This window comes from Rana temporaria, chromosome 13, assembly GCF_905171775.1.
Source record: "Rana temporaria chromosome 13, aRanTem1.1, whole genome shotgun sequence".
Lineage (NCBI taxonomy): Eukaryota > Metazoa > Chordata > Amphibia > Anura > Ranidae > Rana > Rana temporaria.
This window is the reverse complement of record NC_053501.1, coordinates 17,564,559-17,584,133: the sequence shown is the minus strand read 5'-3', so window position 1 is coordinate 17,584,133 and position 19,575 is coordinate 17,564,559. Positions and strand designations below refer to the sequence as shown.

The 19,575-nt window shown below is 48.0% G+C and overlaps 1 protein-coding gene across 4 annotated transcripts in view; it reads left to right on the top strand.

Moving 5' to 3' along the window:
- STON2 (stonin 2) overlaps positions 1 to 19,575 on the top strand; it is a 90,305-nt gene that overhangs the window by 20,298 nt on the left and 50,432 nt on the right. For 3 of the 4 annotated variants that reach the window (XM_040332159.1, XM_040332160.1, XM_040332161.1), the window contains exons 2-4: positions 3,760 to 3,867; positions 6,516 to 6,728; positions 11,848 to 12,018. In XM_040332159.1, the coding sequence (XP_040188093.1) occupies positions 3,801 to 3,867; positions 6,516 to 6,728; positions 11,848 to 12,018 (451 nt within the window). In that variant the 5' untranslated portion in view covers positions 3,760 to 3,800. Of the gene's footprint in view, positions 1 to 3,759; positions 3,868 to 6,515; positions 6,729 to 11,847; positions 12,019 to 18,392; positions 18,467 to 19,575 lie in introns of those variants that run through there. The other variant, XM_040332164.1, reaches the window with a different exon arrangement.

Genomic DNA, 19,575 nt, shown 5'->3' with positions numbered 1-19,575 from the left:
GAAACCTAGATATAAACAGAGAAATTAAATCCAAACAGTGACCGACAGAACCGAAGGGAGGTGGGGGGGGGGGGAGGACTAGGGGGGGGGACTAAAGGATGAAAGAAGAGTAGTAACTCAGGGGCGGGACTCTCTCGATGCAATGAGGGTCATAACCAAAAATGTTCATTTAGTGGTGCAGTGAGTAGCACTTTCGCCTAGCAGCAAAAGGGTCGCTGGTTCGAATCCCGACCACGACACCATCTGCTTGGAGTTTGCATGTTCTCCCTGTGCCTGCGTGGGTTTCCTTCGGGTACTCCGGTTTCCTCCCACACTCCAAAGACATGTTGGTAGGTCAATTGGATCCTGTCCAAAATTGGCCCAGTATGTATTTCTGTGTGTATGACTGTGTGTCCCAAGCGTGTCGAGATCCTACGGGGTAAAATGACCGCACCAGCCAAGCAGACACTGGCTGGAAAAAGCGCCCAGAGGCGATTCAGTTCGCATGTGTAGCGCTATACAAGTCATTCATTCATTCAAGAGTGATTTTTGTTGGTAAATAGCTGAAGGAAAAAAAAAAAAAATAATAATATAAAATAAGAAAAAAGAGGTAAATAAATTGATAAACCACACATGATGCGAGACCACAGAGTAGACGTGAAGGGCGGAGTTACCGTGAGCATATCTCGCTGACCTGCTTCTTGGTTGAGTCTGATGTGGAAATAAAAAAATAAAATAAAAAATCTACTAGTCTATCCAACACCACCCTCTCCACTGATGATCAATGCTGCTGTCCAAGGTTGGCTCTGTTGCTCCTCCATAGATACAGCGGAGGAGTGATTGTAGCCACCCTAATACAGAAGCTGTGTTACTATAGCCAATCACCAGGGGAAAATAAAAGAACAAAGTCTGAAGAAAAGAAAAGAAATGCAGCCACCACATCCAATGATTGGTAAGATCCAAAATATATAACATTTTATTGTTTTGGGTTAATGCCACTTTATAGTACGCTAGATGCCAGGAGAAAATCTGAAGAGTAGCAGACAATCTGTATCCTTCTTGTGTTGGGTTTGTATTTGGTTTTCCGCAATCTTCTCCTTGTACTGTTGTATTCTCTGCAGGCGTAGCGCGGATCACCAGCGGGCGGTCGGCATGAGTCAGATCGGCATTGACACGAGTGAATATTTACAGTATATATAATGTACTCAGACCTGTGCGCAGCACATAACATACTGTATAAGTCAGGAGATTCCTCGCTCTGCGGTAAATATTTATTCTCTCGCCTTCCGTGCGCTCAGCAGTGTTGGCATTTTCAGTCAATATCGGATGTGTCAATACAAGGCGGCCGAGCACAGAGCTGAGGCCTATCTGGCATTACAACAGGCCCTGGGGTCTCCGCCTCCACCTCCGCACGCATTAATTGGAGCGCTGGCAGGAAAGGTTAGAGGCTCCCTGGGGCACCGCTGGTGGTGGTGTGGAGGTATGGTGTCCCTCCCTGGGGGGGCGTCTGCCCAAATCAATATAAAACTTAGAGACGCTCCTTGCTGAATGTCTGCCCTGTGACACCTCGCCCAGCAATCCCACTCTGCCACAAGGTGCCAGAGCTCAATACAGCGCATTGTAGCACAGCCAGGCCAAACCAGCACTGTCCTAGAGTGGTGCCAACCTACCCCTGCAGTGCCCCCCCCCCCCTTCAAGGGTAAAATTCCTATTATGTCCAATGATAGGGTAATAAGTCAAAATACCTTATTCCCTGCCCTACAGATGTGCCAACCTGACATGCTCAGGGCCGTCTTAATAGCATCATGGGCCCCTGGGCAAAGAAATGCTCTGGGGCCCCTACAATGATGACAGTGCAGGTAAACAGACATTAAGTAGGTAGGAGACAGACTTCCTCCCCTTTGCATCTATCTCTCTCAGTGCCATCATAGGGCCAACAATTTTGGGGCAGCGTGGGCTCAAGGACCAGCTGCTTTGGGGAAAGTGCAGGGGCCCCCCGTGCACCTGGGGCCCCTGGGCAGTGCCCTGGTGTGCCCTCTCATTAAGACCGCCCTGGACACGCTACAGTACTTCTAACATCACACCGTTATACACTATATCATACCTCCCAATATTCTGAGATGGGAATGAGGGACACCTACTAGCAAACGTAGGCAGGCATAGGACACGCCTCCTGCCACACCTCCTTAAAGGGAAAATAGCAAAAAAAAAGGTTAATTAAATCCTCAAGTGCTTTTTTTTACCACTGCTATTCCTTTATATTGGCTTTTAACATTTACAAATGCAGCAATTTATCATTTGGATGAAAGGTTTAGCGCTGGGAAACACTTTTTGGATTGGATTGGATTGGAATAAATACTTATAGAGCGCCGAATGCGAGTTGTGAAACTTGGCTTGACTCAGCAGCTAAGCCCCCCCTTCTCATCAGTGACTCAGCAGATAAGCTCCCCCTTTCTTGCAGTGACTCAGCAGCTAAGCTCCCCTTTCTCGCAGTGACTCAGCAGCTAAGCTCCCCCTTTCTCAGCAGAGACTCAGCAGCTAAGCTCCCCCTTTCTCGGCAGTGACTCAGCAGTTAAGCTCCCCCTTTCTTACAGTGACTCAGCAGTTAAGCTCCCCCTTTCTCACAGTGACTCAGCAGCTAAGCTCCCCCTTCTCATTAGTGACTCAGCAGCTAAGCTCCCCCTTCTCATTAGTGACTCAGCAGCTAAGCTCCCTCTTTCTCGGCAGTGACTCAGCAGCTAAGCTCCCCCTTCTCATCGGTGACTCGGCAGCTAAGCTCCCCCTTTCTCGCAGTGACTCGGCAGCTAAGCTCCCCCTTTCTCAGCAGAGACTCAGCAGCTAAGCTCCCCCTTCTCATTAGTGACTCAGCAGCTAAGCTCCCCCTTCTCATTAGTGACTCAGCAGCTAAGCTCCCCCTTTCTCGGCAGTGACTCAGCAGTTAAGCTCCCCCTTCTCACAGTGACTCAGCAGCTAAGCTCCCCCTTCTCATTAGTGACTCAGCAGCTAAGCTCCCCCTTTCTCGCAGTGACTCAGCAGTTAAGCTCCCCTTTCTCACAGTGACTCAGCAGCTAAGCTCCCCCCTTCTCATTAGTGACTCGGCAGCTTGGCTCACCATGCTCCCTTTCTCCCAGCAATGAATCAGAAGCTCAGCTTCCCCCATCCCAACAGTGATTTGGCAGTTTAACTCACCCTGTTTTCACTTCATAAAAGAGACTCTGATTCCCTTTTCCCCTCTACCTAATGTCACCATACAACAGCAATGATTCAGAAGCTCAGCCATTCCCCCTTCCATCAGTGACTCAGAAAATCAGCACCCCCTGCCAGCAGTGACTTAGCAGATCAGTTCACCCTCCCAGCAGTGATTCAGCTACTCAGCGCCCCCTGTTCCGTCTTCCAGCAGTGACTCGGCAGATCAACTCACCCTACAACAATACTAACTTACCCTTGTACTACCCTGTGATGGTGAATGGGGAGCCTCTCCGTTTGTTACATTATTACTGTTGTTATTCATATATTTGCTACATCTGAGATACCCAAAGCCAAATTCAAGTCCAAAGGAGAAAGAAGATTTGCGCTCCAAGGTCCCAGACTATGGAATGCTTTACCAACCAGCATTCGGTTGGAGAAAAACCACCTGACCTTCTTTCTTCTGATCAAAACTCATCTCTTTTGATATCAAGAGAGACAGGAACAACGAGCGCCTAGAGGCGATTTAGTTCGCATGTGCCGCGCTATATAAGTTTTTCATTCATTCATTCATTCATCCTTTTATTCCTCCAGCTTTCTCCCTCTCACCATGACTGAGGCCGCAAGATGACACAATGACTGAAACTGTCGCCACTCGGAAGTCGCAGTGGGTGTCCTTTAATGATGACACCAAATTACAAGGTAAGGAGATTCCAGCAGTCCATATCACCATAATGTTCACTGAAATGGTGTTCACAAGGCTTCGTTAGAAAACAAAGCCATGTGATTGTATTTTCAAGCAAACCTTGTCTAAGCAGTCCCAATGGGACAAATGAAGGCAAATTTTGTCAAATTTTTGGGGAACCTGGACGATGTAAATTAGCTGCCTAGTCAAGTGTAGGGAAATCATCTGGCCCCTCTCTAATAAGCATCTTGGAGGACTCCAGTTACAGAGGACCTGTAAGTCAGCAATGTACAATCTTCTGAGGGGCCCAATGGCTAAATTGTAAGAAGTTGTGCAAGAAAGTTATAATTTGTACAGACATACAAAATATAAATCAGATCCCGTCACTTCCTGGGGGCGAGCAGCGCGGGTAGATTACGGCCATCGGGTAATTTACACAGTCCAGTCAGGGCCGTCTTTAAGGCAGGGCAAAAGGGGGCAGCTGCCCTGGGCCCTGTCATTGTTGTGGGGACCAAAGCAGCTACCTCATACTTGCCAACTATCCCAGTTTAAAGGGGTTGTAAAGGTACAATTTTGTTTCCCTAAATAGCTTTCTTTACCTTAGTACAGTCCTCCTTCACTTACCTCATCCTTCCATTTTGCTTTTAAATGTCCTTATTTCTTCTGAGAAATCCTCACTTCCTGTTCTTCTGTCTGTAACTACACGCAGTAATGCGAGGCTTTCTCCCTGGTGTGGAGTGTTGTGCTCGCCCCCTCCCTTGGACTACAGGAGAGTCAGGACGCCCACTAACACACAGCTCCTTTCTCTATCTGCAACGTAGAGAGCGTCCTGACTCTCCTGTAGTGCAAGGGAGGGGGCGGGCACGACACTCCACACCAGGGAGAAAGCCTCACATTACTGTGTGGAGTTACAGACAGAAGAACAGAAAGTGAGGATTTCTCAGAAGAAATAAGGACATTTAATAGCAAAATTGAAGGATGAGGTAAATGAAGGAGGACTGCACTAAGGTAAAGGAAGCTATTTAGGGGGGAAAAAATTGTACCTTTACAACCCCTTTAAACTGGGATCAGTGTGAAGTGCTGTTACTAATGCTGCCCAACTCTGCCCTATTGTTTTGTACAGATGACTCACCTGCAGGCCATGTGTTTACATGTAAATAACCGCACGACCGAACATGTCCGCTGAAACTGGTCTGGCGGATCGGACAGTTTCCAGCGGACAAATGTTTCTTAGCATGCTAAGAAACCTGTCTGCTGGAAGCCTGTCCGTCAGACATGTTCGGTCGTCTGTACGACTCACCGGACATGTCTGCTCGGCCGAAAAGCCCTCGCATGCGTCGAAGTGATTCGATGCATGCGCGGAAGCATTTACCTTCCAGGGTCGCGCACGTCGCCGCGTCATCGTCGCCGCGACGGTGCGGCCACGTCACCGCGTATCCTGTCCGCCCGGATTTCTGTTTGATGGTGTGTACAACCATCAGACAGAAATCTCCAAGCGGACATATCCGATGAAAACGTACCGCGGACCGTTTTCATCGGACATGTCCCCTCGTGTGTACGAGGCCTGAGCCATAATGGTAATGATGTGCTGTAACCTCTGGCAACCAATCGCAATCATCGCCTGATCTGATACAGTAAACTGATTTTAAGTCTAGCTGATATTTATTGTATGTCTCAGAGCAGGTGGAGAGCAAAATTGCATGGGGGGCCCCAAGAAAAATTTTGCCCAGGGTCCAATCAACATTAGGGACGGCCCTGAGTCCAGTCATATCTTCCCTGGACCCAATAAGAGGATGTTCCCCTAAGGTTTGGTATAAGCACCAGCCAGGATGAAAGGGCTCAGACATATTTAGGCCCGGATTCACGTAGAACCGCGTATCTTTGTGCGGGCGTAACGTATCCTATATACGTTACGCCTCCGCAACTTTGACAGGCAAGTGCCGTATTCTCAAACCAAAGTTGCGGCGGCGTAGCGTAAATAGGCCGGCGTAAGCCCGCCTAATTCAAATGTGGTAGATGTGGGCGTGTGTTATGTAAATCTAATGTGACCCCACGTAAATGACGCTTTTTACGAACGGCGCATGCGCCGTCCGTGAAAGTATCCCAGTGCGCATGCTCCAAATTAACCCGCAGGAAGCCAATGCTTTCGACGTGAACGTAAATGACGCCCAGCCCTATTCGCGAACGACTTACGCAAACTACGTAAAATTTTCAAAATTCAACGCGGGAACGACGTCCATACTTAACATTGGTATGCCTCATCTACGCCTAATATAACAGGGGTAACTTTACGCCGGGAAAAGCCTAACGTAAACAGCGTATCTGTACTGTGTCGGCCGGGTGTACGTTCGTGAATTTGCGTATCTAGCTGATTTACATATTTCTAGGCGTAAATCAGCGTACACGCCCCTAGCTGCCAGCGTAAATATGCAGTTAAGATCCGACGGCGTAAGAGACTTACGCCGGGCGGATCTAATACAAATCTATGCGTAACTGATTCTAAGAATCAGGCGCAAAGATACGACAGCTCGGACTCAGAGTTACGACGGCGTATCTGGAGATACGCCGGCGTAACTCGTACGAGAATCCGGGCCTTAGTGTTCCAGTGTCTTGTTCTTCATTGAATGTGGACCTGTGAGATGAACGTTTTGTCTATTTTTTTTAGGTGATGAAAAGGAACACCAACCGAGCCGCCAATCAACGGAGCAAGAGAAAGCTGCAGAGATACAGAGTGGAGCTTCCGCTGGGACTGGTTCCTCCCACCTTCACCAATCTGATGGAGCAGACGGATCTCCAAAGCCCATAAGGACCGATGTCTCATCCTGGGTTCACTTTGAGGAGCCTCACCATCCCCCTTCCCCGGGGAAAAGTAAGGCAGGTAATAAGTCCAGATAGGTGTTGGTGTTTCCAGGAGGTCTTTCTTTGGGTGAGATGGAGTTTCTTATAAAGAATGGACTTTATTTTGATACAGAATTAGGATCAGATGGCCTTATTGCCCTGTACACACGCTCGGGATTTCCGACGGGGAAAAAGTCAGTCGGGATTCCCAATGGGAAAAAAAGAAAGCTGGTTCTCTTTTTTTTGCCGGCGGATTTTGGCAGTTTTCCCGTCGGAAAAACTGCGAGGGAGCATACACATGGTGGGATTCCCGGCCAAAAGCTCTCCTCGCAGTTTTCCCGTCAGAAAACCCCGGTTGTGTATACGAGGCACGAGAGATGGAATCCAGCCAACAGAGAGGCTTGTTGTCCTACAAGGACTCCTATCCCGTAGGGGCTAAATGCCCCCTTAATCCAGGTGGCCCACCACTATCATGGCTGTTTCTATCCTGGGTGATTGAAGTGCTGGGTTCTGGAGGTCAGAAAAAGGAACTTTTTGATATATTGGAGGTCCAGAGATTTGTAACAACCAGATTTACCTGCCCATTGACGTCTGATTATGGACTAGTGATGGATTATTGTACACCAATGTTTGAACTAAATCCATGCTGTTCCTGACCTCAGCACCAGGGTCGCCATCAGGGGGGTACAGGCAGTACACCTGTAAGGGGCCCGGAGGTCCCCAGGGCCCCCGGATGGCAACCCCCCCTTTTTTTTATAAAAACGAAATTATATATATATATATATATATATATATATATATATATATATTTTTTTTTTTTGTTTGTTTTGTTTTGTTTTTATTAAAGGGCCCAGAGGTCCCCAGGACCCCCCCCCTTTTTTTTTCTTTTTTATAAAAAAAAATGTTTTCATTTTTTTTATATATATATATTTTTATTAAAGGGGATGGCTACCCCCCTTTTTTTAATAATAATTTTTCATTGTAAGGGGCCCAGAGGTCCCCAGGGCTACCCCCCCCCCCCCCCAATTCGTGGCAGCCCCCGCTTCTCAATTAGCGGCGGCACCCCCGCTTCTCAATTCACGGCAGCCCCCCGCTTCTCAATTTGAGGCGGCAGCACAAATCCCCCCGCCCCCCCCCCCCCCCCCCAGTTCTCTGCTCCAGGGGACCCATGCCTGAAGCTGTGTAAGGGCCCTCCTCCTGATTTACCATAGAGGAACAGACTTCAGGTTCCAGCTCTGCTCGGCATGCCTGATAGTTACAGCCTCCTGCCATAGTGTTCTCTTGCCCTTACAGATGTCAAGCCTAGTTGTTGTGCATGACCGCAGTACATGCCCCTAAATCACCTGCAATTCTCTATGGCCAACCTGAACCATGTTTGAGGACAGGAGAACATTCTACAACATACACTAGAGCTCTGGGCATGCCAGCAAAGTCTGAACCCCAAAACCTGTATTTCAGTTATACGTAGAATCTTGATACAAAGATTGGCTTTCACCCAGAACCGAACTACCAGCTTCCAAGGTGGACTTTTAAGGCGTTAGCAGCCTGGACCTGCCTCCTCTTTCTAGTCAATGTGGTGCGATTTACTGGATGTAATAAAGTATATTTCCGAATCTAATATATATATATCTGGGGTCTCCAAACTTTCTAAACAAGGGGCCAGTTTATTGGCCCTCAGACTTTGAGGGGGCCAGACTGTGGTTATTGGTCTCAACATCAGTGGGGAAAAACAATCCTAGGTGTCGGTGGGAAGAATTGTGCCACACAGTTGGCGTCATTGGGAGGAATTGTGCCCCTTCTTTGGTGTCAGTGGGAGGAATTGTGCCCCATCGTTGGTGTCTGTGGCAAGAATTGTGTCCCATCGTTGGTGTCTGTGGCAAGAATTGTGTCCCATCGTTGGTGTCAGTGATAGGGATTGTGCCCCATCATTGGGAGGAATTGTGTCCCTTCGTTGGTGTCAGTGGGAAGAATTGTGTCCCATCGTTGGTGTCAGTGATAGGGATTGTGCCCCATCATTGGGAGGAATTGTGTCCCTTCGTTGGTGTCAGTGGGAAGAATTGTGACCCATCGTTGGTGTCAGTGGGAGGGATTGTGCCCCATCTTTGGTGTCAATGGCCCATATTCTCTCTAAAAATCCGTGGGCTGCGCTTAAGGCATTTACACTCCGCTGTCCCAACTTACAGGAGCAAGTGTTGTATTCCCCAAACACTTGCTCCGTAAGTTGGGATGGCGGAGTGTAAATGCCCCGGCGTAGCCTGGCGGATCTCCAAGGGGGCGGCTTGTATTCAAATTAAGCGCGCCCCCGATTCTAATGAACTGCGCATGCGCCGGGCTTCAAAAAGCCAAGTGCGCATGCTTCAGTTCTCGGCGGAAAACGTCAATGACGCCGACGTGTGCGTCATTGACGTAAAGTCGTATTCAAGAACGACTTACGGAAACGACGTACCCGACGAAAAAACACGACGCGGACCCGACGCCATCCGTAACATGGCCTACGTGGGACTTGCGGAAATGTAATCCTCATATAGCAGGACTAAATTTCCGCTTGCGCAAACGACGTTAGCGACGGTTACGCGACGCAAACTCGTTCGGGAATCGGCGTAGAAAGATCATTTGCATACGCAAATGAGTCCTTCACGTAAATGCCATCTAGCGGCGGCCGGCGTCATTACATTTAAGATCCGCCAGTGTAAGTGACTTACAGATGGCGGATCTTAAGTGTATCTATGCGAAAATGATTCTAAGAATCAGGAGCATAGATACACGGGCCAAAAAAGGGAGATACGATGGAGTATCCTGAGTTACTCCATCGTAACTTCTATGAGAATATGGCCCAGTAGGAAGAATTGTGTCTCATCTTTGGTGTCACTGGGAGTAATTGTGCCCCATCATTGGTGTTAGTGAGAGGGATTGTGCCCCATCGTTGGTATCAGTGTGAGAAATTGTGCCCCATCATTGGGAGGAATTGTGTATCTTCGTTGGGTCAGTAAGAGGAATTGTGCCCCATCGTTGGTGTCACTGGGAGAAGATGTGCCCCATCATTGGTGTTAGTGGGAAGAATTGTGCCCCATGGTAGGTGTCAGTGGGAGGAATTGTGTCCCCATCGTTGGTGCCAGTGGGAGGAATTGTGACCCATCATTTGTGGGAGGAATTGTGCCCCATCGTTGGTGTCAGTGGCAGGAATTGTGCCCCATCGTTGGTTTCATTGAAAGGAATTGTGCCCCATTGTTTGTGTCATTGAAAGGAACTGTGCCCCATCGTTGGTGTCAGTGTGAGGAATTGTGCCCCGTCGTTGGTGTCAGTGTGAGGAATTCTGCCCCATTGTCGGTGTCAATGGATGAAATTGTGCCCCAAGGTCTGGATATAACTAAGCAAAGGTCCACAGTTTGGAGATCACTGATTTATATGAAGAACATCTGACCTGGAGAGAAAATAGCCTAGTAAGTTTTGATTTTGCCGGCATTCACACAGAACAAGGGTTCCAAACCTGCAGTTTCCTGAGATGAATAGCTTTGCAGATTTTGTATAAATCCCTTTTATTGTCGGTCGATGAGATCAAAGACACAGCAAATACAATTGTTGTCTGTAAGGCCGACCAAAGCATTGCGTTGGAGAAATGGAAGCATGCTGCATTGTTTAGCAGCACAGAGACGCCCCACAATATACGTCAAGGTGTGCAACAGAAATAAAACAAGAAGGGAAAATAACGAGCAGTGAAATGCAATTAACAACGCGCACGTGCTGCGCTCACAATAATGCGCGTTGGGAGGTGTCAATAAGCCCCTACATAACGTGTTCTGGAAATCCCCCAACTCCAGCCTGAGCAAAAAAGAGGTTGAATACCGAGTTTTCCTTAGGAAAGATTGTTGTTTTTTTTTTTTTGCGATCTCATTATCATGGCCGCCCGCGCCATCCAAGACGCCATCAGGAAATTACATTGTAGATAAAAATGCCGCTGCAGTTATAGGACGGCGTGTGCCGATGGCGGACAGATAGAAACATATAAATATATCCCGCGCAGTAATTTTTCAGCCTGTTATTACCTTCAGCTAAACGAACTCGCCGGCTGGAACTTCATAAATGCGTGCCGCGTCTCGCTCAGACCCCCTCCCTCATTGGTCACAAAATATTGTTACCGTTTCTGCCAGGGAAATAAAATGGGAACTCTGGACACACAGCTGAATACACCTTTCATGTATGGGTTCTGCTTTATCTGCAGAAGATTCGTATTCCTGGTCAGCCAGTCCTGAGATTTAGGGCCCTTTCACACTGGTGCGTTTTTGCCGCGTTTTTGCCGCGTTTTCGCGGTAAAAATAGCGCTATTAAAATGCTCATAAAACGCTCCCCATGCCCCCTCCATTGAAATTAATTAAAAACCGCTGTAAGGCTGCATTCACACCTTTGCGTAGGCGATATGCGGCGTATTGCGGCCTTGTTTTTTGCTTTAGTGATAAACGAGTACCGATGGTTGTTTACAGGAGAAAACAAAGTGGCATTAGAGATGGAATCCAGCCAACAGAGAGGCTTGTTGTCCTACGAGGACTCCTATCCCGTAGGGGCTAAATGCCCCCTTAATCCAGGTGGCCCACCACTATCATGGCTGTTTCTATCCTTACGCCGGGCAGTTTTCCGGAGCGCTCACGCAAATTACGGAGCTACTGCTCCGTGAATCAAGCGTAGCGCAGGTAATTTACGGAGGCGCAGCGGCAAAACGGTACGCTGCGCCTCCGTAAGAAAAGCGCAAAGCTACCTGAATCTACCCCACTGTAGCTCCCCCACTGACTGCCAATGGCCTTACAAATAATTCTGGGTGTTATTAAAGGGAGGAGCTAACATATTCATAGTAGGGGTGGGATAAAGACACCATAGCCCCACCCACTGACCACCAATGGCCTTACAAATAACTGAACAAATCACCATATCATACTTCATTTATCTTTTCATTTTATGTTTGTAATTACTTTGATGCTTCAAGCCTTGTTGCAGTTGTTATGGCGGAAAATTACTTCTCATTGTTCACAGATTGTCTCCCGAGGCTGCTGTTATTTGCACTGTGCACAACTGCCAGTTGCTCTTAGATGAAGAAGATTTTAGCAAGTACTGTATTTTGTTCTAACGGGTTCTAAAGTGCGCTTCTTTGTGATATTTCTGTACATCAGGCTCCCCTTCGAGAGTGTCGGAATGGCGTTCCCCCGGTCGCAGCCCATACAGACGCCCTGCGTTGCCATCGCAGAGCAGCTCAGAGGCCAATTATGAAGACAGCGGTACGAGTATGGGGCCCCCCTACACAGACATTGCCAGCGAGGATGCTTCAGGGACCGGCTCTGCAGGTAAGGGACTAAATGCATTGTGCCAGAAACAGACACCAGTAGCTGAAAGCCTGGGGTGACCACGATGGCTTGGGAACTACAAGTCCCAGCATGCCCCATCCATCCTAACTGGGATTGTATAGCGGAGCACACACATCAGATACAATCATAAGATGGATACAATATTTCATTTTATAGACATGCCTCTGATGGTGGCAATAGGTGTAATGATCTCATCGAATGATTCTTCACAGAATTAGTCAATATCATGAAATCTTAAATCATTAAAGGGACACAATGGGGGAGATTTACTAAAACTGGAACACTCAGAATCTGGTGCAGCTGTGCATGGTAGCCAATCAGCTTATAACTTCAAGAGGAACTGCAGCCTGCTCACGTAATTTGTAATAAAAACATCTTTGCCATTCTGGAGCTTCCCTCCAACCACTTTGCATATTATTTTATATATACTGCAATTCTGTACTTGCCAAATATGCTGCAGAAATCTCCCTCCACTGAGTCTGGCTGCAACCATTTTAACTGTGGGCAGCTGGAGCTGCTGCCTGTTCACTTCCTGGATTTACAGACACACAGGGGCACACCTCCAGCTCTGCAGCTCTCATTGGCCCTCTTATGACCCATCCCCCCTCCCTTTCTGGTAAACACTCACTAGAGTGAGAGACAGCTGTGCATGATGTCATAAGCCTAGGCCATAGGTGTGCACAGACCATGGCATTAGGGTGCACACCCAAAGCTCAAACACGTGTGTGTGTGTGTGTGTGTGTGTGTGTATGTATATACAGGCATACCCCACGTTAAGTACACTCACTTTACGTACACTCGTGAGTAGGGGCATACATACGAGTGTATGTGAAGTGCCTTACAAGTACTGTACAGACATTTTGCAGCCACAGTAGAAGGAGCTGAAGCTTCGAGAGCATAGCCTGCTCTGTTCCAGTGTGCCCCCGACACCCCCACTACAGCCCCTGAGACCTCAACTACAGCTCCTGACCCCCCACCACACCCTAGACATTTTCGTTTTACATACATGCTCTGGTCCCGTTGTGTACTTAAAAGTGGGGTATGCCTGTGTGCAGGGCCGATCCGCCCTATAGGCTCACTGTGCAAGCTGCTTAGGGCCCCGCAAAGCTGCAAAGGGCCCCCCAAATTACTAGAGGCCGGGCCTGGTGAGAAGTCATTTTCGCCCCCTCACCCCGCTTCTCAACTCACTGGCTGCATGGGAGAAGAGGTAAGAAGTCAGCACCCCCAGCTTCTCAATTTAATGTAAGATGTCATTTCCGACAGCAGAACACCCCCTCCCCCCGCTTCTCAACTTTCTTTAAAAAAGAATAGACTCCCCCATGTGGTCTATTAATAATAAAAAAAAAATCCTCAGATATTCGCCCGGTGAAAGTGCATGTACATTCATTCTCTGCAAAAAAAAAAAGCGAATGTTGTTGAGCTATTTCTTGTGCTGATCGAATGTTTTTTACTGGGTTAAAACAAAAAATACGTCATTTGTACTCGGGGGGGGGGGGGGGGGGGATTTTTCTTAGGTGTAATTATAAAGATTCTCAGTTTTTAGCACTTGGGAGTTTTGCTGACCCATAATGCTCATGCATCTTTGAGGGGGGGGGGGGGGGGGGCGCAGTTTGGCATGTTCACCCTGGGCTCTAGATGACCTTGTCCCAGCACTGTGCACAGGGGTTTAGTATGGTTTATGGGTAGAAAAACTGTGTGTGTGGATGGTGATGGTGGGGGGGTTGGGCGTGTCCGCGTTTGGTTTGCAGCATGCGAGAGCACGGGACTCATACGTTTTGTATGAGTTATTTTATTTCCTTTTCAAGCACGTTATTAGAGCCTGAGGCTCTAAATGGCTTGAAAAAGGTTGGGCTTGGGGGCGCAGCGAGCCCACCCACTTGTGACAATAGCAAATCAATATTCGCTATTGTCTTCCGGTTTCTCCTCCCGGCAAATCAGGACAGGAGGCGGATCGTGTTGGCAGGGAGGAGAAGTCGAGGAAGCCGTGGAGGGACCGTGGAGTGGTGAGTGCGGACTGGGGGGGGGGAGATTACTGCCCCCCCCCCAAAGTTTAGCACCGGCCGCCATTAAATCTCAGTTGAAGGGGTTATAAACCCTCAAGGTTTTTCACCTTAATGCATTCTGTGATGCAGCTGCCCCCCCGAGCCCCACTTTTACTTACCTGAACCCGGTCTTTCCAGCACACCAGCCGGTGTCTTGGGTCCTGATTGGGTCCATAGCAGCGCAGCCATTGGCTCCCGCTGCTGTCAATCAAATCCAACGATGTGGGGGCGGGGCCGAGTCTTGCTGTCTGTGTCAATAGATGCAGCAGCTGGACACTTGAGCGTGCCCGCGTGAGTGCCCCAAGGGACAGCGGCTCTCCAACGGGGCACTTAAGAAGAAGAGTGCCTCTGAGGGACCCCAGAAGAGGAGGATCGGGGCCACTCTGTGCAAAACCAACTGCACAGATGAGATAAGTGTGACATGTTTGTTTAAAAAACAAAAACAAACAAAAACAAACTTTAATTGCCCTTAAACCCCACGCATGCGCAGACACGACACAAGTCTTGTAAAGTCCTATAGGCTGGCAGAGACCCGCAGGAGCAGAGCCTGGAGAAATAACATTGGGCTCGAAGAGGCAAAGCTAGACTCCATGGATTACTACGTTTTTGTTTGTTTTTTCCATTTCCATTTCTATACACAAGCATAAGTAAAATATTAGCAGGGAAGGGTGGAGTTCCTCTTTAATTAGAGAAAATATTTACCGTGCGCCCCCTGCTGTTTGTTATTTTATCTGTAACGTGTTTACACGGATCTCGTCTGCGCTCCCTAGGTGGGTGTCTGCACTTTACAAACAATGCTCTGTGTTTTTATAAAAACAACTGAAAAGGAAGAACAATGTTTCTCTTTTGTTACTTTCTTTTCTTTCTCTTTTGTTACTTTTTTATCTTTTGTATTTACCAATCACTCGGCCTAATACACAGGGATTGAGTCGGCAGACTCTGCGGTAAGCAGGTGACCCTGATGGAAGCTGAATTTCTATGGCGGTTGTTGCATCGCCCGCCGTGCCCGGAGACGCTCTGTGTATTCGGTGGGCTGGTATTGCCCCCCCTTCCTCCCGGGCCCCTGGAGTTGGTGGGGGCCAGCCCTGGGCATGGCGTGGCACGGGCGGTGGGGAGGGGGACGGTTTCCTGGGTGATGGCCCCTTCTCCCACCAACAATGTGTTTTGTCAGGGACTCCAGCTGGATCTGCCTGAAATCCTGCCGCTATGCTGGGTGAGCCCGCTGCCAGGATACCCGACCGAGGAGAGCATGCTGGGAGATCGGTCACCGCGCCAGCAGGATTTCAGGTCACTTTGTCATTATTTATTAGGGAAGAAGCGTTAACCGTCTCAGTCATGGTGGAAAATCCTTTTGCGGGAACATTCGAACCGGAATACTCCACCGCGTGAAACTGACAGCAAACTATACGGGCGATTACGAAGCGCTTAGCAACGCAAGAGTAAGGCCCCATGCACACGAGAAGCAATTACAAACACCTCTAAACTCACGTTTTCAAAGGCAAAAACCGGCATTTAAAACGCCCGTTTTTGCCGCGAATTGCACAGTGTTTTGCCGCGATTAGCGGCGTTTTACCGCGTTTGCAAATCTCAAAGACATTGTAGACCCTCCCAAAGTTTAAAACGCAAAAATAAAACGCTTCTGAACCCAAAATTTTGCGTCTGAAAAAACGGACATAAACCCAACTGCTTTAAAACGCCAAAAAACGTGATTGTGTGCATGGACACATAGGATAACATTAAATGTGTTCAGGGGCAGTTGAAAAGAATGCCCAAATGCCCCTGAACTCGAGTTTAGCAGCGTCTCGTGTGCATGGGGCCTAACCCCTTTGATGAAAGGTGCTTGTCGTGCAAAATAAAAAACCCCGTACTGTGGGGGGGATTTACTAGAACTGTAGAGAGAAAAATCTGGTGCAGCTGTGCATGGGAGCCAATCAGCTTCTAACTTCAGATTCTTCAATTAAGCTTTGAAAATAAAACCTGGAAGCTGATTGGTTTCCTTATAGAGCTGCACCAGGTCATACACTCCAAGCCCTGGTTCACACTGTCAAATCGGCGTCAATGGCACCATCCTAAACGGTGCGACGTTGCATCTGCGACGATGCACCGATTTCAAAAAGTCGTTTCTGTGCTACTTTTTGCGATTTCGGGCTGCGATTTACAGAAACCTGCACGGATGTCTCTGAAATCGCAGCCGAAACCGTGACTGACATGCGGGAGTGAAATCGCGCGAGTTCAGCTGAAGTCGCGCAGCTTCATTCCCGCAGCTCAGTGTTCACACCACATGCAGCCCACATGTTTTTCTGCATCAAAAACGCAATGGAAATGAGGTTATATACCGTATTTATCGGCGTATACCGCGCACTTTTTTGCCCTGAAATTCAGGGCAAAATCGTGGGTGCGCGATATACGCCGATACCCACTTCCCGCGCCAATTTTGAATGACTGCGCCGGCATATACCGTGTATAGTCGGGCAGGCTCGGCTCCTCTCGCAGTCACGTCCTGGACGTACAGGACGCACAGGATGTGACCGCGAGAGGAGCCGAGCCTGCCCGACTATACACAAGTGTACTGCGCTCTGTATATTCGCGCGCAAAGCGGGGATCGAGCGGGGAGGACACCGCAGAAGGACGCCGGACCCGACGAGGAGGACACCACCGAAGCCGCAGACGGACACCGGACCCGACGAGGCTGCCGATGGACGCCGCGCAAGACACCAAAACTGTAAGTACTAAAATCTTTTTTTTTTTACAGGAATGCGGGTCCACTTTAGGGGTGCGCGCTATACGCCGATTAATATGGTAGTTTCCAATGGCATAGTTCACCAGTGCTTGCAGCTCCAGTGCGTTCCAGAAAAAAAAGTAGAAGGGCCAGTTTACTTCACACCATAGAAACGCAGTCTGGATGCGTTACAGATGCTTTTCTGCATGCGCTTTTCTAACGTTTGATGTGTTTTTGGTGCATTTTTTCCCCTCTAGTTTTTCTTAACCTTAAGTAAGGACGTGTGTGTTCCAGTGTGTTTTTGGTGCGTTCCAGTGTGTTTTACAGTGTTCCGGTACAGTCAGTTGCAGGGAACACACTGAAACTGACTGCACATCTCTCCATAAAGAGGACCTGTCATGCACTATTCCTATTACAAGAGATTTTTACATTCCTTGTAATAGGAATAAAAGTGATCAAATAATGTTTTTTATATATAAGGGAAAGTGTAAAAATAAAAAAATTCTAAGAAAATAAACAATAAAAAAAAAAAAAAATGGCGTTCAAACCACACATGTCATGTATCACCGCGAACGTTAGAGCGAGGGCAACCATTCTAGCCCAAGACCTCCTCTGTAATTCTAAACAGGTAACCTGTTACTTTTTTTTTTCTGCATAAAAAACGCAGATTATATTGTTTTAAAAGGCATAGTCCCAGTGAGTTCCAGTTCCAGAAAAAAAGTAGAACATGCTTCATTTTTCCGGAAATAGACTGTATTGGAACGATGTAAAACGCATCACTGGAATGCACCGGAACGCAACAAAAATGCATGTCCTTATTTAAGGTTAAGAAAAAAGAGGGAAAAAATTGCACTGGACTGCATTAAAAACGCACCAAAAATGCAACAAAAACACGCATGTAGAAAAGCATCCGGAATGCATCTGGACTGCGTTTCTATGGTGTGAACTGGCCCTAAAACACATCAAAAATACACTGGAACACACCAAAAACGCACTGAAACACATTGAACACGCAATTGTAATGCATCAAAAATACATTAAAAAACACCTGAAAAAAGTACTACAGCAAAAGCGACATTTATAAAGGAAAGGAAAGAAATACCATTGGCTGATAAATGACCGTTCCCCTGCCGGCTCATCATTTATGGCTTTTAATAGGAAAAAGTGAATTTTCGAAGAAACTTCACCTGCTTTAAAATCCCTGCAGCCACCATCCCCCGAGGCTCTTTTGGAAAGTTGGGATTTACATAGCAGTAGTTTCTGTGGGTTGGGGTGAAGGGTGTTATGTCTGTGTTATGCAGATACCTGCTTAGCTCGTTCATTCAACATTCAGGGGAATTTGTGGGATTTCATTTATTTATATATAAAATGAAAGTGATTACATTTATGGTTGGCAGAGGTGACCCATAAGATGTCCCACCAGGTTGGGGGTCTCATTGTGCTGTATGTGATAAGTGATAACCCAGCTGTGTGCATTGTGCAGGGGGGGGGGAGGGGTCTGGGGTGGGGGGGGGGGGTCTCCTGCGGGTGAGGGGTCAGAGCCCTCTTTAGTACTGTACATAGGAGGGGGAGGAGGTCTCGGGGGTCTGGAGCCCATTGACCACTTTGTGGACATTCACTCTACAGAGATCTACAGACCAGAGAGAAGCCATGAGATTCCGATCAGGTAATACAATGTATCATTTATGTACTGGGGGTGATGCTATGGGGCTTATTTACTAACGCTGTCTATAGGAACCTATAACAGCCAATCAGGGCTTTAACCAAAACTTGTCATACACCGTGATGGTATATCCAACACCTGTGACATCACTTCTCATTATTTTCCCTTATGAATGTCACTGATTGATGATCTTGGCTCATGCGGTGTATGTACATGTGAATACGTGTTCTGATCACATATAACGCTATGAATCAGGTGGTAATTATATATCCTCCGGCTCTATTCCGCAGACATTGTTTGGGTTTTCTCGGGGGTGTGTGATGGGTTGGCACACTGACAGTAAAGTGTTAGGATGATGATGTGTGCTGAGTATACCGAGGACACCAACGTCCAGGGTATGATATGCGTCTTTGCCACGTGAACTTGGTGGGGTGATGTGGCTTCCGTGGGGAGATGTGGCCTCCATGGGGTGATGTGACCTCTGTGGGGTGAAGTGGCCTCCATGGGGTGATGTGGCCTCCATGGGGTGATGTGGCCTCCATGGTCACTACAACACCCACTTTGATGCACAGCCATTTCAACATTTACGTTTGAAGTACACAGTGTGGAAATGTGGCCTCAAAGGGGTGATGTGGCCTCAAAGGGGTGATGTGGCCTCTGTAGGGTAATGTGGCATTGGTGGGGTGATGTATCCTCAGAGGGATGAAGAGTCATTGGAGTGATGTGTCCTCAGTGGGGTGATGTGTCCCCAGTGGGGTAATGTGTCCTCAGTAGTGGGGTGATGTCTCCCCAGTGGGGTGATGTGTCCTTAGTGGGGTGATGTGACATTGGTGCGGTGTATTGTCTTCAGTGGAATGATGTCTCCCCAGTAGAGTGATGTGTGCTCGGTGGGGTGATGTCCCCCCAGTAGGGTGATTTGTCCTCAGTGGAGTAATGTCTTCCCAGTGGAGTAATGTCTCTTCGGTGGGGTGATGTATTCTCTGTGGGGTGATCTGGCCTCTGTAGGGTAATGGTGGGATTGGTGGGGTGTATTGTCTTCAGTGGAATGATGTATCCTGAGTGGGGTGATGTATCCTCTGTGGGGTGATGTATCCTCTGTGGGGTGATGTATC